The sequence below is a fragment of the Pongo pygmaeus genome, chromosome 10 (genome assembly GCF_028885625.2).
Source record: "Pongo pygmaeus isolate AG05252 chromosome 10, NHGRI_mPonPyg2-v2.0_pri, whole genome shotgun sequence".
In the NCBI taxonomy this organism is placed as follows: Eukaryota; Metazoa; Chordata; class Mammalia; order Primates; family Hominidae; genus Pongo; species Pongo pygmaeus.
The window spans coordinates 103,877,144-103,901,959 of NC_072383.2; the positions used below are offsets into that span (position 1 = coordinate 103,877,144).

Genomic DNA, 24,816 nt, shown 5'->3' on the forward strand with positions numbered 1-24,816 from the left:
GAGGTGAGGTTTTAAGAAGTTAAAGGATGCTTAATACCATATATCTTGTAAGAGTTGGAACCAAGTCCTGTGCCTCCCAGATAAAGATATTGGGAGGAGGAAATGTGGGCAGAGAATCTGTGAGAAGTAATGGGGATGGAAACCAGAAGAGATGAGCTGTTTTTTTCACATGGGTGGTGTATTAGGGTTCTCCAGAGGGAGAGAACTAATAGGATAGATGAATGTATGAAGGGGAATTTATTAAGGAGTATTGACTCACATTATCATTAGGTGAAGTTCCACAATAGGCCGTCTGCAAGCTGAGGGGCAAGGAAGCCAGTCCGAGTCCCAGAACCTCAAAAGTAGGGAAGTTAACCGTGCAGTCTTCAGTCTATAGCTGAAGGCCCATGAGCCCCTGGCAAACTACTGGTCTAAGTCCAAGAGTCTGAAAGCTGAAAAACATGGAGTCCGATATTCGAGGGCAAGAAGCATCCAGCATGGGAGACAGATGAAGGCCAGAAGACTCAGCAAGTCTGCTCTTTCCACCTTCTTCTGCCTGCTTTATTCTAGCTGTGCTGATAGCTGATTAGATGGTGCCCACCCAGATTAAGTGTGGGTCTGCCTCTCCCAGTCCACTGACTCAAATGTTAATCTCCTTTGTCAGCACCGTCACAGACACAGCCAGGAACAATACTTGGCATTCTTCAGTTCAATCAAGTAGACAGTCAATATTAACCGCCACAGATGGGAAGCCAATGGGACCAGAGTTAGAGATGCATGTGACTCTTTTTGGAGCTAGGCTGATGTCTTTGAGGCTTCCTAATTAATTTAGTCCATTGCTTGCATTAGTGCAGTTTGACTTAACCATGCCATGCAGACACCAACTTAGAAGGTGTGTGGCTTTTTAAAAAAGAAAATGTTTCTCGAAGTCTGCCACTTTTAAAATTCGTAAAATGGGAGATTGGATTAAGGTGATCCGTAAAATCTTTTTCAGAACTGGCACCTTGTAATTTACAGGAATTGTTAAAGATGAGTGGAATAGATTTCAAAGCTAAGATTTGAAACTTAAACTAAATTTGAAATTTAAGATTGGAATTTGAGGCCTGGTGCAGTGGCTCATGCCTGTAATCCTAGCACTTCGGGCAATCAAGGTGGGAGGATCGCTTGAGCCCAGGAGTTGGAGAGCAGCCTGGGCAACATGGTGAAACCTCATCTCAAGAAAAAATACAAAAATTAACCAGGCATGGTGGTATGCACCTGTATTCCAAGCTACTCAGGAGGCTGAGGTGCGAGGATCACTTGAGCCCAGGAGGCAGAGGTTGCAGTGAGCTGAGATTGCGTCACTACACTCCAGCTTGGGCAACAAAGTGAGACTGTGTCTGAAAAAAAAAAAAAAAGATCTGAATTTTATGGTTTTTTGCCCTCCTTTCTCTGTTTTTGAAAATTTTTTTAAACCCATTTTCTTGTCTCTTCAGGAATATTACTGTATTTTAATTAGGTATTAGACAACATTTTTGTAGCAATACTATCACACCAATACAAACCTATCTTCTTTTCTCTCTAGGCCCTGCAGGAGCAGCCAAAGATGTGTAAGTATTGAATATTAATGATTTTATAAGCTGTCTTTCTGAGGAAGTTGCTGTTTTTCATGATTATGACCTTTAGATCTCTGTGGGTATGGCTGAAAAGACATGGAAATACTTTGTGTATAATGCACATGTCAAGATGATCATTGTAACTAAAGTGCTATTCGGAGAATGTTCTTTGTGCTTTTCATCAGCCTTCCAGTTATCTGGGCACTTTAACTCAGGATCTTAAGAAGGGGAAATGTTGAATTGTGTTTCCATCCCAACAGGTATAGAAATTTTTTTTTCTTTTAGTTAAAAGCAAGTGATTATAGGAGAAATAAGCACGGAGCTCCTATGACTATTGCAGTGTTTTGGAGTTAGCTGGGGAAGAAAGGCTGGGGCCAAGCAGTTACCAAGTGTATACATTGAATTGTTTTAAAGTTGATGACTAGAGATTCAAATGAATATATAGGGCCATTCAACATAGTCACCATTGAGCTATCTTTAGAGCACAGGACATTTAATAATAGGCATCTCTCTGTGGAGAGATCTGGAGCTCAGGAGCATTCAGGATTTCCATGCCCCTTCTCTCTGCATCCTCCTGCCTCTAATCTAGCTATAGCAAGGACACTACAGCAGTTCACTCTTTAAGAGTATTTCTGGTTACCCAGTGAAGTGTGGGATCAACTCTGCCACCCAAAACTGGGTTGGATGTCAAGACTGATTCACCATATCCCAGGAGGGTGTGGAAAGATGTATTGCTCACATGAGGCTTTCTGGGGAGGGCAGGGCAGCCATCCAAACGGGTCTGGTTTTTATTTTGGTTGGAGAGTGGGCTGGGGTGAGGCTACTTATGAATGAGCAGAGGTTTGATCTTCCTGCTGGCACAGGGAAGAAGTGCCCCTACTTTCTTATTGGCTTACACAGATGTGGGGTGAAAGGGGAGTGACGGGGCTCAAAAGCCGTCAATGGTCAAATATCAAAAATAGGGCCAGGTGTGGTGGCGCATGCCTGTAATCCCAGCACTTTTGGAGGCTGAGGTGGGTGGATCACTTGAGGTCAGGAGCTCAAGACCAGCCTGGCCAACATGGTGAAACCCTATCTCTACTAAAAATACAAAAAATTAGCCAGGCGTGGTGGCAGGCCCCTGTAATCCCAGCTACTTGGGAGGCTGAGGCAGGAGGATTGCTTGAACCGGGAAGGTGGAGGTTGCAGTGAGCCGAGATCACACCACTGCACTCCAGCCCGGGTGACAGAGCCAGATTCTGTCTCAAAAAAAAAGAAAAAAAAAGAGTCAGACTTTCTTATTTCTTATTGCAGAGAATTTAGAGAAGATGAGAATGGGATTGTAAAGTTTTCTGGGAATTAAATATTTAAATATGCATTTTTAAAATTAGGACTTTAGATACAAAGGAAGCAGTAATCGATGGCTTCTAGTTCCTGGTTGCTGTGTTGGAGTTTATTACCTAAACATTTAGCAACAGTGAGTTCTGCACCCTGACCGTATTCCTATTATTGCAATATTTCGGTCTCTCCTTCAGTCTCTCCCTTCAATTTCTATATGTGTTGCCAGATTAATTTTCCTCAAGCACTGCCCTGCACTTGTATAGGACCTCTGCTCCAAACCTTTCAATTATTCCCATCGTCCTGTGGACTGAACCCAGGATTTATTAGGAATAGGAAGAGCATTTATGTTTTAGCCGCAAACCGACTGGCTCGCATGGCGTGGGAGGAGATTCTACAGTGGGGAGTGAGCAGAGCCCAGGGCTGGGAGGGCTATGCAGAGCTGCTCCAGGCCACTGTTCTCAGGGGCTCCTGCGACCTCATGCTTCTTGCTGCTGTCCTTGTGTTTTGCTGTGCCCACTGCCTGGAGTGGCCCTTTCCCTTTCTGTTTATAGAAATGCCATCTGTTCTGTAGGGCATGTGTGTTATCCTTCATGAGAAGTATTTCCTGGCTCTCTGAGCTGCATAGCGTGTCTTTCTCCTCAGAACCTTCACAGCATTTTGGACCTTTCTTGTGGGGCATTGTGTTGGGTTTCTATCATAGTTCTTCATGTTCTTGTCTTTTCTCCCTTGGGGATTGAGAGTGGGGAAATGCCTTACCCATTTTATTGTGCTCTAGAGTTATTCATGTCATGCTTTGATCATAGTTTGTGTTGAATAAATAGTTGTTGAATCAATTCCGTCATTGCTCTTTAAGGATGGAGTGATTTCATGACATCTTTCTTTTTCTAATAAAATTTAGTGATGATTTTGTCAACAGAATTAACTGTTCCAGGATGCGAGATGCCATTTAACTACTTAACTATTTCACTATTTAAAATCCTGAATTCTTCAGATTTCCCTGGACTATACCTCATTCTATGTTGTATAACTTTAAAATAAAGTAATTTATTAAATAAATGACCTTTTAAAAACAAATGCAGTGGATTTATCTGGAAAAAGTTAAAGAACATTATAATATTACTTTTCCTTACACAAAAGGTATATTCAAGCACGTTCAATTTTTTAAGTGGAAGCTATAGATTTATAAATCTTGACTGTAATATTAGGTGATGCCATGAATGAATGATGAGCTAAGAAATTAAGATGACTTAATTTTTTTATTATGCACATTAAAATTTTTAAAAAAAATCTAAACAGACTGATCCCAAACCAGAAGAACTGGCCAAAATAGTAGAATAAGTACTGAGAGTAAAGAACTTAGACTAGGGCAAACACAATATTATGCAGACCACAGGGAAGTCTTTGTGGGAAAATGGTTGTTATTTTTGGAAGCCAGAAATACTATATATTTAAAAAATCAATTCTCTAGGAAAGGTGTGCAATTTTTACTACTCCTTTTTCTTATTTATTTGCTGTTTTCTATAGGTGAGAAGTCAGTATATAATAACCAATAAAATGATGTATCTGTCCTGAAGTAGGTCACTGTCTACTAGGGACCAAAATACAGTGTGGTAAGTGCTAATTATTCCAGTGTTCAGAATTTAATGCTGGTCTTGGAATTGAAGGATGAGCAAGAGTTCATGCAGAAAAGGGGAAAAATGGCAACCCAGGGCAGAGAACAAGCATGAAAGAAGGCATGGGAGTGCAAGAGGACGGTAGGTCTGGGACCAGCCAGCCAGGTGGTGTCCCCTGGAGCCTGTGCCTGTGGTACAGTCTGGGCAGAAGTGAAAGATGAGGTTGATGGGCAGGGCTGGCTTGTGAAGGGCCTTGGGTGCAAGGCCAATAATTGTGCTTGTTTATTTTTATGCATTCAAGGGCTGATGGAGATTTTAAGGTGGAGGAATTAAATGATTATGTTTGAGTTTTAGGGCAGTAACTCCCAAAGCAGTGTGACACATGGGATGAGGGAGGGTGCAGGCACAGAGGAATAATGGAAGTGAGGCTACAAGAGGGTCAGATGGCAGAGGGAAAGAAGAGGTGATGCAAACAAGATGCATTAGAAAGTGCAATTAATAAGATTTGTTTAATGACTGAACAGGGAAGGAAAGGAAAGGAAACTCTGAGGATAATGCTGCAGTCAAACTTGAGCCAAGGGAAGCGATGGCTGATAGTCCAAAGAGGTCACGGGGGGCTGAAGGAGGAAGAGAAGTCATGGCGTGTGTCATGGTGGCCACATTGGTCACCCTGGGGACTGTAGTTTCAGTTGAGCAGGGTGAATGATAACCAAGTCAAAGTGGAAGTGAGCCAGGTGCAAGGAAGTGGAGAGAGTGATGTGGGTCTTTGGTTTTACGCTGTTTGGCAGTAAGGAATGGAGGGATGTTGGTGGCTTTAAGAGGAGGCAAATTTTCAAAATATACTGTATTAGAAAAAGAACACCAAGGAAATTTGGAAAGTACAGGAAAGTATTTTTTAAGAGAAAAATTCAGTTATTACTTCTACCACCATTATGAACGTTTTACACTTTTCTTCAAGTGTTTTTTGGTTATTTGTTTCTGCCCATTTGTGAGTATGGTTGATTTTGTGTATTGAAGTTTGTTTTTCCTTTTGTCTTTTTTTTTTAATTATTTTTTGGCATGGAGGAGGCATGGGTATTGCTGTCGGCTAAAAGACAGGAACCAGGAGAGTAAGAAAAGCTGATGGTGGTTTGGGGAAGGGGTTTTTCTCTGGTGGTGGAGAGAATAACGATGCATGTAGATCCTATGACAGGCTAGAGAACTCAAAACCTAGCTAGGTTAACCTTCAAAACTTGAAAGCATGGTTGACAATGTCTAGAAACTTAATCACCATAAGAAAAAGCCTACATGTGTATCAGAAAACAAGCCTTTCTTTTCCTCTCTGTCTCTTTGAAATTAAATCACAGTGCAGTAACACACTGAACAAAACAAACAAAAAAAGAAGTGAATTCAAGGTAATGACATTCGGCTGCTTTCACAAACCTGCGAACATTTACCATGTTCTTATTTTAGTGTAGCAGATTCTCAGCTATTTGGCACAAATAGGCTGTGTTGGGATATTTTTGGTAGGAAATGGCAGAAACCCAGTTTAAACTGGCCTAAACAAACAAACACAAAGGAATTTATTGGCATGTGGAGTGGAAAAGCTCCAGGGACTTGGCTGTAGTCACAGCTGGATCCAGGTGATCAAACGACAGGAAGAAACTCTCTTCTCTGCTTTCGTCTTCATTCTTAGGCAGCTTTCCTCAAGTGGTGACAAACAGGACCAGTTTATCTTATCAGCTTCGTAATTCCTGTGGGAAAAAACAGCTTCTTTTTCCTTGTAGTTTGATCCAAAGTCCTAGGGCTGGGCTCTCCTGGCCCGTTGGGGTCATGTTCCTATCTCTGAATCAGTCAGTGGGCCAGGAGAATGTGGGGTTCTCATTGGCCAGGCTGCAGTCATGTGCTCACCACTGGAGCCAATCAGTAGCATCAACCCCACCTAACCACATGGCCAAAGAGCGGGAGAGGGGTGATTCCCCACAGAAAAATTGGGATGCCGTTACCAAAAAAAGGGGAGAAATTGTAAGTGGGCAAGCAGAAACAATTGGAATTTAATTGAAAGCATATTTTTTTTTTTTGTAGATCAGTTTTCGTGTTCTTAAAAAAGTCTTGATTTAAGGTTTAAGCAATATATATAAGAATATTATGACTGTTTCAAATAAGAAACAGTATTAAATAAATTGACCCAAATATAATGTTTGCTGTTGAAAATAAAAAACCATAGCTACTCAATGTAAACAGTGTAATTCGAATACTTCTTTCACTTAAAACATGTAAAGTGAATTTTATTGAGATTCTTTCCTTGGCAAAGCTATTTTATTATTATGGAAGGTAGCAAATATAGAGAAAAATATTTTGGAATGAAATAACATAAAACCCATTGGCAATTTGTTTTTTTGTGTGTGTGTGTGTTTGGAAAAAAGAAATGATGAATCTTTTATGTTGAGTTTCTTGGGATCCTTTATAAATTTACCATGTCTAATGCACCCATGTCAGCTGAGCCGTCTCTGCTCCTCATAGATACAGACCTTAGGGTGTCTGATGGGCTCTTTTCTAATCCATGTAGTAGAAGGTAACGCTGTCTTCTGAGGGTGAAGAGAATAGCGTTGAAGTAGCATTGAAAAAGCCTGCATTTTGGAAGCAGAGAGACCTGTGTTTAAAATCCCCTTCACCATTTGCTAGCTGTATTACATTGTGTCCTTAGTATAATTATCTGTGAAATTGGGATAATATAATAACTGTGCAGGGTAATCATCTTCATCATCATCATTGTTACAGTAGTAGCTAATCTTCACTGAGGACTGTGCACCATACACTGATTTCCAGCATTTTCTGTACATTATCTCCTTCCATACCCATGATAATCTGATGGACGGAATAATGATGTTTCATTTTGCAAGTGAGGAGATGGGGAGCACAGAGAGCTGAAGTAGCTGCTGGAGGGACAGATTACAAATACAGTGTATTTAATATCCTAGGAAAATACTTGGCATTATGCTTGTTGCCCCTGGTGAATGACAGCTAGAATTATTAGTTAGTTTAAAATGTTGAAAAAATTTGGCAGGGCCTCTGACATGAATACTTGATGGCAGAAGACCCAGCATATTGAGGGCCTTGCTGTGGTTAGAAATCATATATTCCCATTGGTAGCCACGATGAGATTTTCCTTAGGTCGGACCCTGTGAAATAGGAGCAGGAAGAGAGAAAGCAGATGGACGGATTCATCGAGGGATGGAGAGGAATAGGTGGTGACCAGCAAGTGCTGCAGAGATACTTGACTGCAGGACACGTGCTAGGGAGAGAGGGAAGGGAAGCACGAGGGGCTGATGGATAGGGAGGACGGGGAGGGATGGATGAACTGGAGCTGATGTTGCAATAAGAAAGCAGCCTTCTTGGGATTGATGGGACTATCGAAAGGAGGATTTTTTTTTCCTCCCTAGGGAGTGGGATTTTCTACTCTAAAATGTGGTAAAATAGTTTCAGGAACTAAGCTCCATGGAGCAGCCATGGGAGTATGTTAGCAGAGCAGCACAGAAGTTGTTGGGATAGAGGAAGTCAGCAAAATATGAGGTGAGAGGTTGGATGGGTGGTTTTCACGAATTTCTTTTTATTTTTTTCAGTCTTGCTCTGTTGCCCGGGCTGGAGTGCAGTGGCGCTATCTCAGCTCACTGCAACCTCTGCCTCCTGGGTTCAAGTGATTCTCCTGCCTCAGCCTCCCAAGTAGCTAGGATTACAAGCGCATGTCACCACGCCCAGCTGATTTTTGTATTTTTAGTAGAGTCAGGATTTCGCCATATTGGCCAGGCTGGTCTTGAACTCCTGACCTTGTGATCCGCCTGCCTTGGCCTCCCAAAGTGCTGGGATTACAGGTGTGTGCCACTGTGCGTGGCCATTTTCATGGAGTTTTAAATTGACCAATATAATGGTGCTTAGAAAGAAAAACTTTGGGTCAGGGTCAAAATCTTTGGTGCACTGGGGACAGTTATGGCAGTGTTTAGACTCCAGAGAGGAGAGGTTCTGAGTGAAAATGAAATGGCCCCACCTGTAAGAGCTCTGTGGGGAGATGAGCATGCTGGCTCCATCTCCTGTTAGGAGAAGCGGGATAGGTGAGAACAAGATGCATATTCTTGAGGTTTTGAGAAAAGTGGTGCCAGTAAGGAAAAGCCAAATTTCTTAAGGTAAGGAGATGAAGAGTACACCCTCGCCTTTCAGCAAATGATATTTTTACAACCAATTCTGAAATAATTCCTAACACTGTGTGCCCCTTAGTAAGAGAATAACTGGGGGAGGAGAGCTGGAGAGGACAGGGAATTTGCAGTCAGGCTCTTGATTTCTTGCTTCTGGATAAAGAAGTTGAAAGCATTCCTTTGAAGTGAATGTTACTCATGTTCTCCAGTCATATACTCTGGAAGAAAGAAAGGGACTAGTATTGGCCAATGGGCTCATCCAGGGAGAGAGATCAAAACAAAACTGTCCAAAGAAGTTTTGAAATGGGGAAGAAATGAATGATATTAAACATAAGCCAAAACAGCCAATGGTAAAACATAATTCATTGTGTAATTAAGGGTTTGCTAGAATGGATTGAAACCACCCCAAGGAGCAGGAACCATCATGAAAACATGTTATAAAGAAAATTAAATAATTATGTTTTATCTGGAGAATTGTAGTGTAGATGGAAGTAAACACAATCAATTAATAAACCTATTCCAGAAGGTTATCATGAATGGTAACTAGAAACAGATCAGGAGAGCCATGGTCTCCAGGGTTTCCATATTCAATTTTTACTGTTTACGAATCGAAATAAGTTTAGCCTCTTTAGTGACACTGCAAATAGGGAAAAAGAAAAGACTACAGGCTTTTTTTTTTTTTTCTTTTTAGATCAGCTCTAATAAGAGTAGCTGTATATTTAGAACATTTTTCTTGATGAATAAGTAAAAAATAAATCATTTCTTTGCCACATAACTTTGTTAGTTCTAGAAGCCTAAGGGAAGTGAGAGCTTTCTGAATTTTCAGGCAAGTTGTAGCAAGGATGACTTGGGAGCTGCTGTTTCGAATGGCTGGCTGCTATCTCATATTTGTCGTCTGTATTTGTCCTCGATCATGACATGGTTCCATTATTTCACTGTTAAAATCTTTAGGTCACTTGGGATAGCTATTTTATACAACCCAGAAACTAAGTAAATGTAATGATGAAAGATTTTGACTACCATATATTACTGAAGAAGAAAAAGATTCATATTTTATGTATTAACTTTGAATAAGGTTTCACTTAATGAAAGTGATAGTTGTTGGTAAGATAAATCATAGTAATGTGAAATGATTGTAAGGTTGAGATGTTCCATGCAGATATTTGGTTTTAAATAGGCATGCAAAAAATACATTAATTAAAAAAAAGGCCAGGTAGACGAAAGCCCACCCACCCCAAAGAGCAGCCACAGAGACATGGTCGTTTTGGAGGCAGCCCACCTTCCATAACCCTGACCTACAAGAAGGCAGAGCTTATTTATGATTAGAGAGACATTCAATGTCTCCGGTTCGTTCAGAAAAAGTCTGTGAACGTAGTATAAAACAGAAGGGTGCATAACTACCTAGAGAATCTGCATCAGCACTGCTATTCACCCTGAGAAGGGTAAGAAGAGCACCTGGCTGGTTTTAGTAAGTTCACAGGAAGTGAGCTAGAAGTGGAATTAATAGAAACTCTGAGACAGAGGAAACCCGAAGCCATCCATCTGTAATCTTAGTTGCAGTGGTTGTCTTTGGTCAGTTGCTTTTTTTTCTTTTCTTTTCTTCTTTCTTTTTCTTGCATGCCAAGTGTCAAGCCAACTTTGGTAAGGTACATATCACTAAACAGTATCTTACTTTACAAGAGTGAGTCGTGTTTAAACCATCAGCTGAGGATTTATCTTTTCAACAATCCCAAAAGACGTTGAAAGTGGGGAGAATATGAGTTATGGGGGTCACCTTGAATCATACTTGTTTGTGCAAACAGTTTTATTAATGCTATGACTGAAAGTCTGAGTCAGAGCCCTGTAAGTGTGTGACCTTAGGCTAGGAGATGATTATGATACTCAATGGGTGGCTCGAACCTGGACTCATTCTTTCTCCTTGATCACCTGTTCTTTGATAAAAGAAGCTACATTTTTTGCTAACAAAAGGAGACCTGATTTTAGTTGAATGCCCAATGTATTTTCTCTGTGTGTGTGCGTGTGTGTGTGTGAGAGAGAGAGAGAGAGAAGGAGAGAGCGAGAGAGACAGACAGACAGACAGACACAGGGTCTTGCTTTGTTGCCCAGGCTGGAGTGCAGTGGTGCGATCATGACTCACTGTAACCTCGACCTCCCAGGCTCAGGCAGTCTTCCCATTTCAGCCTCCTGAGTAGCTGGGACTACAGGTGCAAGCCAGGATGCTTGGCTATTTTATTTTGTATTTTTTGAAGAAACAGGGTCTCCCTTCGTTGCCCCAGCTGATCTTGAACTCCTGGGCTCAAGATATCTGTCTGCCTTGGCTGCCTGAAGTGCTGAGATTACAGATGTGAGCCACTGCGCTGGGCTCAGTGTTTTTTTTTAAACCTGGTGAATACATGTTCTGTGGTTCTCGTGGTTTAAAAGGTTTTATAGCTGGGTGTGGTGGCACGTGTTTGTAGCCCTAGCCACCCAGGAGGCTAAGGTGGGAGGATCACTTGAGCTGAGGAGTTTGAGACCAGTCTAGGCAACATAGTGAGACTCCATCTCTACAAAACCAAAAAAAATATATGTTAGCCAGGTGCGGGGTGTGCGCCTGTGGTCCCAGCTACTAGGGAGGCCGAGATGGGAGCATCGCTTGAGCCTGAGAGGTTGAGGTTGCAGTGAGCTATGATTGTGCCAGTGTTCTCCAGCCTAGGCTACGGAGCAAGACCCTGTCTCAGAAAAAAACCAAAACAATAAAAAATAAATAAATACAAGGTTTTCCTGATAAGATGGTGTTTGAGGTTATGATTAAAAAATGTTTCACTCTTACATTTTTTCAAATGTTGCATTACTTTCCACAAATTTTTCAAATGGTATAGATGAGGAGAAACAAAACATTGTCTTTATACCAGAGAAAGCAATTTACTGATAGGTTTTCAGTCATGCTTACCCTGGAAAAACAAGCTTATTACACAAGTTTATTCTTTAGAGTAGTGGCTCGTGTGTAACTAGAAAATGAAATCACTGCTCAGTAAAATTAATGTAAATCCTTTAGTACTGGCTTCCTCCAGCACTCTTTGGACTCCAGAAGTCAGTCGTCCTTCTAAGATTGGCTCTGGGCACAGCTGTAAAGCGGATGATGTTTCGACCAAACCCCCAAGCACTTGGTTCCAGTCCCTTCCCTTGGGTCTTCCTTCCCCTTTCACTTCTCTAATGTATTTAATGTCTAGCATAGCTCCCCTAGCAAGAGCAGGATTTGTCTTGATGTGCCATGTACTTGTTTCCAGATTTCCCTTGATCCCTTGGTAATTTGGGCTAGTTTCTTTTCCCCTGCATCGGCACCAACGTTTGACTCCATGGTTGTGAAATTGAAGAAGTTGTGATAAGCTTCAATGCTTGGGGCCAGGCCAGAAGAGGTGGGAGGGAAACTGGTAGAAATCACCTTTTACTTTTTGTTTTTAGGTGATTTGGTTTATGGCACCTGATCCTTTATCTCCTCTAACTCTGCATTTTGGTTCTCTTGGTATAAGCCTTATTTTCAAGGTTTCTTCCCCATTTATAGTAGATTAAAGGGTACTCTTGTTGCCCCTAAGTTGCATCTCTCCCATTTTCCAGTTTTTAGTGCATTGGCTTGTGGGTGTCTGGGCATTGCTTCTTGAATTATGCCCTCCACCCCAGGAGGCTATTATTTAGAAGTGGATTATTACTGGCTGGGCGCAGTGGCTCACACCTGTAATCGCAGCACTTTGGGAGGGCAAGGCGGGCAGATCACTTGGGGTCAGGAGTTCAAGACCAGCCTGGCCAACATGGTGAGACCCCGTCTCTACTAAAAATACAAAAATTACTTGGGTGTGGTGGTGTGTGCCTATAGTCCCACGTACTTGGGAGGCTGAGATAGGAGAATCGCTTGAACCCAGGAGGCGGAGGTTCCAGTGAACTGAGATTGCACCACTGCACTCCAGTCGGGGCAACAGAGCCAGACTCCTTCTCCAGAAAAAAAAAAAAAAAAGATTATGATTATACCATGAGAGATTTATCCTGGTTGCTGTATGTCCACTTGCTCCTTTTCTACGGGAGCAAGATTATGTTTAAACTGAGTTTGTAGAGATATTTGGACCAATTAACTCCCAAAGAGTGTGATCAAGTGCAGCAGGACAGTTTGACCTCTTTTCTAGTTTCAGGCACCATGAATTGGCCTTGTCTTCACTTTGTTTATCTCCTCCAGCACAGAATAATTCAATCTCCAGGCCCTGATCTCTGAGGGAAGATTCTAGAGGGTGAAGTCATCTCATTCCTTGCTCTTACTGATCTGTATTGGGACTGACTGTAGAAACTAGGGCCTTGCTGCCTCCTTCCGAAGACCTTCTGGGCCCTATCAGTGGCTGCTGTTCTCACAAAGCTGGGGAGGGTGTGGCTCTGTGTTCTGCTCTCCCTCCCCATTTCTTTCTCTGATTTAGGGGACAAATTTTGCAGTCCATCAGCAATCACAGCTGCAGACCATGCAGTGGTCACTGCCCTACAACTGGAGCTGTAGTGACCAGAAAAGAAAACAATCACATCCATGGTGAAGAACGGAGTGGCTCATCCAGGAGCTTATGTGGCTGTGGATGTTCTGGCCTGAGCATGACCATTTCCAGCAAGATATTCTGGATCCTCAGGGCTGAAGAAGGACCAGACGCTATTTTTGTAACTTCTGAAACCTAACAGAAATCTACGTGTGCCTACAGTGATGTGTACCTGTAAATGTAAAATTTATTTGCCTTTGATTTGAATGACATAAGCTACCTGTGGGCACCTCGGTTCACCCATGCCCATCAGAAGCTCCTTTTGGCACTTACATGTGTAAGAAAATATTGACAAGTGAATTATTACAAATTTTATTTTTTGAGACGGGCCTTGCTCTTTCACCCAGGCTGGAGTGCAGTGGCGTGATCTCGGCTCACTGCAACCACTGTCTCCTGGGCTCAGGTGAACATCTGGGCTGCCTCATCTTAGAACTTTTTTTTGTGAGACCGAGTCTGTCTCTGTTGCCCAGCCTGGAGTGCAATGGCGAGATCTCGGCTCACTGCAACCTCCGCCTCCCAGGTTCAAGCGATTCTCCTGCCTCAGCCTCCCGAGTAGCTGAAATAACAGGCACACATCACCATGCCCAGTTAATTTTTGTATTTTTAGTAGAGATGGGGTTTCGTCATGTTGGCCAGGCTGGTCTCGAACTCCTGACCTCAGGTGATCTGCCCGCCTCGGCCTCCCAAAGTGCTGGGATTAGAGGTGTGAGCCACCGCGCCTGCCCTGTAGATCATTTTAAGGAATCAACGTACCTTTTTCCTTCACAAGAGGGAGGCTCGTGTGATCCTCCCACCGCTGCCTCCTGTAGCTGGGACCACAGGTGCACACCACCACACCTGGCTACTTGTATTTTATTTTCTGTGTTCTTAGTAGAGATGAGGTCTTGCCATGTTGCCCAGGCTGAAATTATTAAGGCAGGTAAAATCTTTCAAAATAAGGAGTTTTGTGAGGGGAAAAAGGTATGTTGATTCCTTAAAATGGTTTGCAGATGGGGCAGCCCTGATGTTTGGATAGCTATGGCATTATTCAGCACTTGAGAACTTGAGAACAAGGATTCAAATCCCAAAGACTTAAAGTTTCTTGTAAAAGTGTTGAGTGATAAAATAAATTTAACATCCCAGTTTTGAACGGCCAGAGGATAATGTCCACTTCTTTTACCAAAAAACGACCTTTAGGGAAATGAGTTCCCCAACCAGAAGGTGTGCTTTTTAGACTTTTTAGACTATGGATCCTAAAAACCTAATAACCTGAGGCAATTGCATTGGCCTGTCAGGAGCTTTGGCTTAACATGTCTGGGCCTTCCTTTTACCAGGGGTCTTTATTGCTGTGTATTGACCCATTTTTCTTCCTTACGCTAAAGCTTGTGCAGTTGGGGCAGGACCACACCACCCCAGCAGGTAGGATGCTGTGTCCCTTTGAACACTGGCAGGACAGCATTTGGTTCTCTCCCCAGGCAGCTCAACACAAGGGCTTGGACCTATCCTTCCACAAGAAGAGTTGGTTTAGACCAACCACTGCTTTCTGATTTAACCTTAGTCTGGACCTGGTTGTCCAGATGAATAGATTCTAATGTAACTGCTCATCAGAACAACCTTTGTACCTGCATAAAAATGACTTATGTGGCAATTTGACAAGATCTGCAAAGACTGATGGTCCCTGGCAGCTGTTAGAGGTTGTTTCTCATGCTGATGAAACAGACTAAGACTCTTCTACCATCTTGTTTCCGACTTTTCTTGAGTGGGATGATAAAAATTGGAGAGCTCCTTTGGGAGGCTGAGGCGGGCGGATCACGAGGTCAGGAGGTTGAGACCATCCTGGCTAACATGGTGAAACCTCCTCTCTACTAAAAATACAAAAAATTAGCCGGGTGTGGTGGCGGGTGCCTGTAGTCCCAGCTACTCGGGAGGCTGAGGCAGGAGAATGGCGTGAACCTGGGAGGCGGAGCTTGCAGTGAGCCGAGATCACACCACTGCACTCCAGCCTAGGTGACAGAGTGAGACTCCGTCTCAAAAAAAAAAAAAAAAAAAAAAAAATTGGAGAGCTCCAGCTGCGGGAAGGTGCATGTTTCTCTAATGCAAATTAGCATGGGCCTACAGTGTATGAAGCAGGAATTAGGATCACACAAATCTGGGTTTGAATTCTGGCTCTATGATTTAGCTTCGTAACTTTGGTCATGCTACTCAGTTTTTTCATTTTTAAAATGTGTGTAGTACTGGTCTTGCAAGATTGTATAAGGATTAAATGAACTAATATAATAGGATTAGCAAAGTGCCTAGTATAGTTACACAATCAGGTTGAGAGATGGGGTGATGGTCAAAGCTTTTGCAAAAGCAGTATGGAGGTGAATCGCCCACTTTAGGAGAAGCCACTACGTTGGTCTTTCACAGGAAGTGTTTTTGACTTTTACATCTTTCTACCTGAGAAGCAGAGTGGTGAATGAGAATGTGGAGCATAGCTTTGGTGCCAGATGGATGGGGTATGGATGTTGGTCATGCTTGTTAGTCTCGTATGTTTATGAATTACATGGCTTTCTGCACCTGGTTCCTCAGGCCTAGGCCCTCAGAGCTGTTGTGAGGAATAGCATGGATGCATGTGCAGTGTCCTGCACTGTGCCTGACACACAGGAGAGACTCATGAATGACACCTTTGTGCCCACGGAGTCCTGGTCTCTAGTCCTAGTGTTGTAGAATAACTGTTTCTGGAAGGAATGGATGAAGTGACAGTCTTATACATGGGAGGGTGTATGCAAAGGCAGGCTTTACAACTTACTGGAAGGTTTAAAAGAGTGGATATCTGGCCGGGCGCAGTGGCTCACACCTGTAATCCCAGCACTTTGGGAGGCCGAGGTGGGAGGATCACGAGGTCAGGAGATCAAGACCATCCTGGCTAACATGTTGAAACCTTGTCTCTACTAAAAATACAAAAATTAGCTGAGCGTGGTGGCACATGCCTGGAATCCCAGCCACTCGGGAGGCTGAGGCAGGAGAATCACTTGAACCAGGGAGTTGGAGGTTGCAGGGAGCCGAGATTGTGCCACTGCACTCCAGCCTGGTGACAGAGCAAGACTCCGTCTCAATTAAAAAAAAAAAAAGAGTGGACATCTTATAAGTCTTTATAGGTAGTATTTTTTAAGATTTGGCATTATATCTGAAGCTTAATTTATTATCCAATAAATATGGCAACTACATTATCATTTCCTGCCAGTTATACATGTAAAGTTGTTGATTAATTTTATAATGGAGAACACAGATTGAGTTTTAAGATATTGAATAATTTAATAGGAGAAAGTAAATTACTATTTTCTTACTTTTGGGAAAGTGAAAATATATTTTAAAACCTCGAATATATCCTTAAGCACATTAAGCAAAAGGGGAAAGAATTAAAATAAATGGATATGTAAATGGATGTGAAAAGAATAGTTGTGGCAGGAAATGTGTGTCATAAGCTACCAGTTACATACAGGTTCAAGTGATTTCATGAGAAAGTTAATCACTCAGGACCAAAGTAAACAGTTCTTATCAGAACTTATCTTGAACGCATTTGTCCTCATCATTTCTCCGTTATCTATGCTAAAGGATTGTAAATACATTTTAATTAAAAGTAGTGAACAGCTCTTTCTTATACCACATCAATAAGCATAACACCATTAGTATGACTTTGACACTTGAATTAAAAAAACGATCCAGTGTTAAGAGGTAAATGAAGCTGATAACCATCTAGTGAATTTAGGTTATATGCTCAGTTTGCATAAATTAGGTCTCAAGATGGATTTTGCACTCTCTTCCAGTATTAGCTGTTCATGGCCAGCATTCACCAGATAATGATTAAATCTACACTTTCTTTCTTTATAGACTTGGACTTACTGGCTGTTGCAATAAAACAAAAATCTCATGCACATATACAGTCACATTTGAAATATTCACAGCTTTTAAGTGGGTAAAATCATAGTTAGACAGTCTCTGAATCAGAAGAGTCAATGACGTTTAGATGTTTGCAGTCTGCTTTTTTCTCAACTGAAGCCCCTTAGCATTACAAGTTGAATTCAGCCAGATACATTGGAATCTTGTTGAATTATTTTTTTTTCTTTCAGAAAAGCAACTTATGTATGCCAACTAGTGCTTCAAGGAAAGTGTCCTGACTCTCTTAGAAATATGCCAAGGAATTCTGGTAGAATATGGACTCCTTTTTTTTTTTTGAGACCAAGTATCCCTCTGTTGCCCAAGCTGGAGTGTAATGGCATGATCTCTACTCACTGCAACCTCCACCTGCTGGGTTCAAGGATTCCTGTGCCTCAGCCTCTTGAGTAGCTGGGACTACGGCGTCACCATGCCTGGCTAATTTTTATATTTTTAGTAGAGATGGGGTTTCACCATGTTGGCCAAGCTGGTCTCGAACTCCTGACCTCAGGTGATCCGCCCGCCTCGGCCTCCCGAAGTGCTGGGATTACAGGCATGAGCCACAGCGCCTGGCTTGGATTCCTTTTAATGCAAGGAGAGAAGCTGTGCATTTTAAAAGTAGTGATCCCCTCTAAATGTGTCCTTTTAAACATTTCTCCCTCTTTGCAGTAGATCATGTATGAAATGGCTCATGTTTTTAGATTAAAAAAATCAAATAGGCATTAACTCTTTTTGCACTGAAGAAATCTTCTAGTACCTATAGTTGTGCCACTGAAGTGTCATAAGGGATCTAAAATCATGTATTAGGACTGGAAGAGACCTGAGGGGTCATCTGGTCAACCAGCTTATTTTATAAATGAGACACAGGCTGGCAGCTCACCCACAGCCTGTCTGTCACACAGGGAGTGGGTGGTACACACAAGACGGTAACTCAGGCTTCTTTCCAATTTCAGCTGCCCTCAGTTTTCCATTTCATTTGGCAGTTGTGCATTTTGGCATTTGCTGGATTCACACATTTTGGTTTGTAGAAAATTACCAAGTTTTAACGTATGAACGATTGAGGTGAAGGCAGAATATCGTCACAGAAACACTTGATGGATAGTTTTGCTCCTCTACTTAAGTCTGATGGAAACATTTGACATAAAATTGACTTTAACTCAGTAGTCCGTTTTTCTCATAACCAAAAAATGAAGTCCCCGGCTATGTAACCAAGTGTCTTATAGCAAATGTTTCTGACCTTTTAGAACAGAAGAATCCATAACAGAAGATGACAAGAGGAGGTATGTTTGGTGTTGCAGCTGGCTTTAGTTTGAATGGTTTTGGCCATACCTCATGGATTTAACACACTGTAGCATATTCCCAATAACACAGATTCCGCCAGGAAAACTATTGGCACAGAGAATACAGGTAGGGACATATGGTCTGAAAAATAACTTGCCCAGGATTCATCATCTTTGCTCTTTCCAAGCAAACTTGGTTTTTGTCCTGTGCATGTGGCGTGTGCTAATTTTCATCCTATGACCTTTGGGTGTGCTCTTCTCCCTAACTGGATGGCTTCCCTTCATTGCCTCAGCCTTCCCTGTCCTCCTCCTTCTCTGATTAACTGCACTCCACCCTCATTTCTCTCTTGCTGTCTCTGCCCTCATTTTGTATCTCTCTATTAGTGAGATATCTTTATGTGTCCATAATGCCTAATATCATACCATGTTGACCACTCTGAATTATTGATAAATGTTAACTGTAACATGTCACTGTATGATATTTAATACTATACGAAATTGTAACATCCCAAATTCTTTTCTTCTTTCTCATTACAAGTAAAATATCTAAAAATTCTACTAACGCAATACATCTTTCTTTTTTTTTTAAAAAATAGCTTCTTTTTAACCTAGGAAACCAATTATACTCCCAAGGGCCATAATATTCTAGATTCTACTTTTGAAAAATCATGAGTTATTTTAATAATTATATAATTGTTTGGAGTACTCCATGCTTCTGTTGCTTCCTGTAAATAGATAGCACCATTTAAATTGGTTTGATTTCTTTTTATCAAGAAACTATGGAGGAGTATATGTTGGCCTACCAACTGAAGCTGTCAATATGGTGTCCAGTCAAACAAAGACAGTTCAGAAAAGTAAGTGAAATCATGTGCTATTGATTTTCCCTAATTATTTATTTTTATGTTTTATGAAAAAGCATGAAATTTATATTTTGGCTTACTCGACTCGACCTATGTATTGGCTGCAGTGAACCATGTATAAGTACTGTCTGTTCATTGCAGTCATTGGTTGAAATGGCCACCCACATGCTAAGAAGAATTTCAGAGCATAATTTAGCTTTTATTTGTGGTTATGCTCCATATTTTTAATTTCTTGTTAATTTCAGTGATGATCAGTGTGAAAATGAAAGCTAATATTTATGTAAGTTTATGGTGTTTTCATAGAACAGAAAGGTAAATTTCTGTAATATAAGATGACTGACTGATAAGCAATCTGCTGTTGAAAGGAAAAATAATTGCCTATTGCATAATTAAATGAAATGAGTCTCCATTTTCTGAGTTTTAATAGTTAGCAATTATGGGGCCAATGAAGTCCTTTTGACTAATAGGCACCTTTTGACTGATAGATAGCTTCTTGCTCAAGGCAGTTTTTAAGTGAGGCTCATGGTAAACAATGCTGATTTATAAAACCACTGTACAATGTATTGTCTGATGTATAGTTTTAAATGACTATTAACATGTTTGCTTTATACACAAGGCTGTATTACATTATTTTTAACATACTATATTTGTTCCTCATTGTTCCTTCTGTACTTTGTGATTTAGACTAACAAATACATATATGTCATTACTGTTTAAAGTTCTATAGAAAATTAGGATATGCTATTTATAATCTGAACATTTAACTTTTCTTAATTTTCTCTTTAAGATTAGAAGAAAGTAACATCATGACTCAAGAATCAAGAGGTGCTGTATATTTTTCTAAATAATTCTATATATTTAGACTTGTTGATGAATGGACTGTAGATATTATTTGCTCTATAAAAAATTTCTAAGAAATCTTGAACTTTACAATTTAAAGGAGGGGGTTTCATCCTATGGAACTGAGTGTGTTTTATTGCAAAGAGGTGAATAATCAGATCAATTTTCTTTCAGCTACTTTTTTTCATTTCATTTTGTTAAAAATGAATATTTATTTAATAAGAGCAAGCTAAGTGTCTGCCTAAAACATTGAGATCTCACCCTTCTTCACTGCAGAAATCTTTGAGGGCCTAGGACTTGAGAAATGACAGGGAGAGACCAGAGAGGCTAGAACTGGGAATTAGATTAGAATCGATTTTAAGTGGTATTAGCCAGTGGTTAATATACAGAGAGGAGATGTGTCAGTACCAGAACTCCAGCAGAGATGGGTAGTCGATCAATTAAGTCCCAAACATTTAATATTGATTCTAATCTAACTGAACAGAGATGTAGTTATGCAGGAAGGAATAGTAAGAATCAGAGAATAAGTTAACAGATTGGTTTTACAAAACACATTCAGTATGGACATGGCGAAGAGCTAGGAGTTAGAATTATAATAAGACAACAAGAACAAGGACAAGAGAAAAATAGCTTTCATTTATTAACTACCCTGCATACCAGTCTCTAAAAGACATGGAGCAGCGTTACCATACAGACAAAGGATCTTAGTTCACTGGGTCCACCAAGGGTCCAACAACACATTCCATGCTGGGCTCCCCACTGTATTTCACTCTTGGTGAATGACACCTAACCTCTTTTGAAGCCTCCAGTGATTAGGAATGTCCTATCTCCTGAGATAGCCTATTCCTATTCTGGAAGTCAGGCTGCCTTGGTTTTGAGTTCAGGCTCTCATTTACTAGCTGGGCAAGTTCCTTCCCCTTTATGACCTCAGTTTTGTTATCTGAAAAATGGAGCCAATACTTAGACTGAAGAGTTGTTGTTAAGATTAAATATGAAATAAATGTTAGCATCTGCTATCAACATCGTCATCACCACTATACTATTAATTTTTTAAATAACCAGAATCTAACCGTTGGCAGACCAAAAGCAAGACTGATTTGATACTGAACCAACTTCTTGCCCGGGGCCAGTACTGGATTTGCTATTTGGGATGGGGTGTGATTACAGACTAATTTCACAGGTAGAGACAAACAAACTTACCTGCTAGAAAAAGGAGACGCAGAAACTGTAACCAGTTTCTTCCTGACAAGAACTAGAACAATCTTTGGGTAGCTACTTCTTTGAAGATTTGCTCATCAAGGCAGCATTTTGGAGTTTTATCCCCTCGTACCCATGAACAGAGGGTATTCGGTTTCTTTTTGGGAAGTCACTGGAGTGTTTCTATTTCTAGTATTTTTAACATAGTTCTAGCCCTCTGTATAGATTTCTTAGTTCTCTGCTAGTTTTCTCTGTGCAGAAGTACTTTTATTATTTGTATCAAATAGAAAAGATAAGTTGAAACCAAGAATATACTGCTGTTTACCCTCCTGGAAACAGAATGTATTTCAAAAAGCATAGGAATAGAGTGGAAAGAGGTGCTGTCTAGATAGCTATCAGGAGACTGGGCAGCACCGCTACCAACACAGACCTAAGATGAGTCCCTCAACTTCCCTCAGCTTGTCTCAACCACAATTTTCTCATGGGAGTGTTAGACACGATGATTGCTCACCCTTGTGGGTGGATCTGAAGTTCGCCACTAACACTTTAGCAATAATCCTGGTGAGCAAGCTCATATAACTTTAGGCAGCTAGCTAAAACATTTCTTACTGTTGATGGCTGTAAATTTATAGTATTTTATTGCCGCCCCTCTCTCTCCTCAACTTTCCCCATTCTTTAACTTTCTTTTTTTTTCTATTATGCTTACATTTTATTTATTTACTTATTTTTATTTTTATTTTACTTTAAGTTCTGGGATACATGTGCCGAACGTGCAGGCTTGTTACATAGGTAAACATGTGCCATGGTGGTTTGCTGCACCTATCAACCCGTCTTCTAGGTTTTAAGCCCCGCATGCATTAGGTATTTGTCCTAATGCTCTCCCTCCCCTTTCCCCCAACCCCCGAACAGGCCCCGCTGTGTGATGTTCCCCTGCCTGTGTGCATGTATTCTCATTGTTCAGCTCCCACTTATGAGTGAGAACATGTGGTGTTTAGCTGTCTCTGAACAATTAGTTTGATCCTGGTCTTTCCGTAGCCTCCTTTGAATTATCTGAAAAGTTTTCTAAGTTGATAGGCTGCCCATTTTCCTTAGATGCTAAGCATCCGTTGTGGTCCTTATCTGTGACATGTCTGAACTCATGGCTTTCTAGGCCTTAGTTGTTGGGCAGAAACCCTGATGAGACGACTTTAGAAAAGAGATGTTTCATGGAAAGGATTGGAGACACTTTTGTTGTTGTTGTTGTTTGTTTGTTTTTTACCTAACATGTAGACTCTCTCTGAACTAAATGCACTCAGTGACCAAAGTTCAAAGTTGATTTGGTTTGGTTGATTTTGGAACAACTTGAGGAATGATTTCAGAATCCCTTAAAATTACTTATGTCAGGATGCAAATGTGTAGTTTCTTCTGCGGATGACCCTAGGGTGAAAGTTATGCCCACTTAGATGTGCAGAGTACTTCCAGCACAGAGGGGCTTAAGTGATGGTGCTCAGATGACAATGGATGGCCTGGCTGCGTCAGAATCCCGTGGGGGAGTGCCATGTAATGTGGAGGCCTAGGCTCTCCCAGGAGGTTTGGACCAAGTGGGGAAGGGATGGAATTGTGACCGAACAGTCTCTATTTTTAATTTGGATGATGTTAATATACATGCAGCTAGGTTTGGGCATTGCTTATCAAGATGTATTTTAATTGTAAGTTTGTAAGTCTCTTTTCCTACTCAACTTTGCCTCGTTATATAATTATCATCAGTGCTTAGCTCTACACTGGCCACGTAAGTCTTAAATTAATATTGGGTGAATATTAAATAGGTGCTTTACTTAAAAGAAAGTCAGTAAATAACTTGTAGGCTTAAGGCTAATACATTTTTTAACCTGAGTTTTACCTGTTTGCTCACTCTTTTCTCCTCTTCTGTTGTCTCCTTAGCTCGCTCATCAATTTGGAAGGAATTTGGCTCCGTGGGACATTGTAATGTGCACAGACATTTCCAAGGAAATTCTAAACAGTCACCCTTCCCTTTTGCATTCCCCCAAATCTTAAGTGTATACATAAAACCCTGGGTACATATGGTTGTGGTAATAGAAGGGAATTGGTTAAACAGTACACTTGTTTATGGAACTTTCTGTGGCCGCCTACGAAAGACAAGTTAACAAACTGTCATGGAGGCTGTTGTTGCCCAGCCAGGGCCGCTGCATTTTGACAACATTTCCACCCTGGCCACTCAGCACATTTCATGGAGGTCATGTCTTTTCATTGATACTTTTTTGATAGTTTTTATATAACAAAATCTTTATTCTATTTATAACTTAAGATGATAAAGCACTATAAATTAATGACCTAAAATAATATATTTGTCTGTTATCTTTCGCTATTTCTACTTCACTTTAGTTTTTAGCTGTAAAATTGGTAAACGGATTCTTACAACTATCTCTTTCCATTTTTTACTATTTGGTTTTCAAATTTCATTTAAATGTCAGAATTTCCTTTTTAGGAACAATGTGTATTTCATTGCAATATTTAAAAATAAACTCAAATTTGCATGCCGTATGCACATTTTGATTACATTTTTATTTTCTTTCATGAAAGGCATGTGCAACTACAAATACTACATAGCCGTTTGGGTTGCTCATTCTACATCACGACATCTCATCATATTATTTCTGTAACTGTTTTCAAGGACTTGTGATGGATGGTTAGTGGGATATCTGGAAATTAATTTGATAATGACTTGCGTATCTGCTTAGTATTGCAATGTAAGTTACTCAATTTACCAATGTATTTCAACAGTTAAAACATTTTTATCCCTCTTCACTTACATTTCTTAATTATTTTTCAAAAGAACACTTAAAAAAAGTCACACATGGCATTGTGATGTATAGATACATTATATAAACATATAAAGATAATAATGTATAAGTAGATTACTATGAAAAACCAAAGTTTTTCATAGGAAGAAAGGCTATCTTATATATTTGGTGTATATGATAACCACAGGGACATCAAATTGATAAAAAATTTCAAAGCTAAGAATTACTAAGAAATTATCCTGATACACACATTCCTGTCTCATGTTCATAAGTCCTTAATGGTATTTAGGTGGAATATCAGCAGTTTGTCCTATTAGGAATAACAGATAGATTGACTTTTTTTTTTTTTTTTTTTTTTGTGATGGAGTCTTGTTCTGTCTCCCAGGCTGGAGTGCAATGGCATGATCTCAGCTCACTGCAACCTCTGCCTCCTGGGTTCAAGCGATTCTCCTGCCTTAGCCTCCCAAGTAGCTGGGACTACAGGTGTGCACCACCACGCCCGACTAATTTTTTGTATTTTTAGTAGACACGGGTTTCACCATGTTGACCAGGCTGGTCTTGAACTCCTGACCTCAGGTGATTCACCTGCCTCGGCCTCCCAAAGTGCTGGGATTATAGGTGTGAGCCACTGCACCTGGCCAGATTGACTTTTAAAAAACTTTTAATTTTGAAATAATTTTAGATTCATAGAAGCACATAAAGATTATACGAAGAGTTCCTG

General features: G+C 40.7%; 1 protein-coding gene across 1 annotated transcript in view; it reads left to right on the plus strand.

The window, feature by feature from the left end:
- The window catches only part of C10H12orf75 (chromosome 10 C12orf75 homolog), a 40,475-nt gene extending 16,640 nt beyond the window's left edge, over window positions 1–23,835 (plus strand). Inside the window, exons 2-5 of the mRNA XM_063646659.1 lie at window positions 1,544–1,568; window positions 18,362–18,397; window positions 19,172–19,251; window positions 20,045–23,835. Of these exons, the coding sequence (XP_063502729.1) occupies window positions 1,544–1,568; window positions 18,362–18,397; window positions 19,172–19,251; window positions 20,045–20,049 (146 nt within the window). The 3' untranslated portion in view covers window positions 20,050–23,835. The remainder of the gene's footprint in view (window positions 1–1,543; window positions 1,569–18,361; window positions 18,398–19,171; window positions 19,252–20,044) is intronic.
- Window positions 23,836–24,816: the final 981 nt, after the last annotated feature.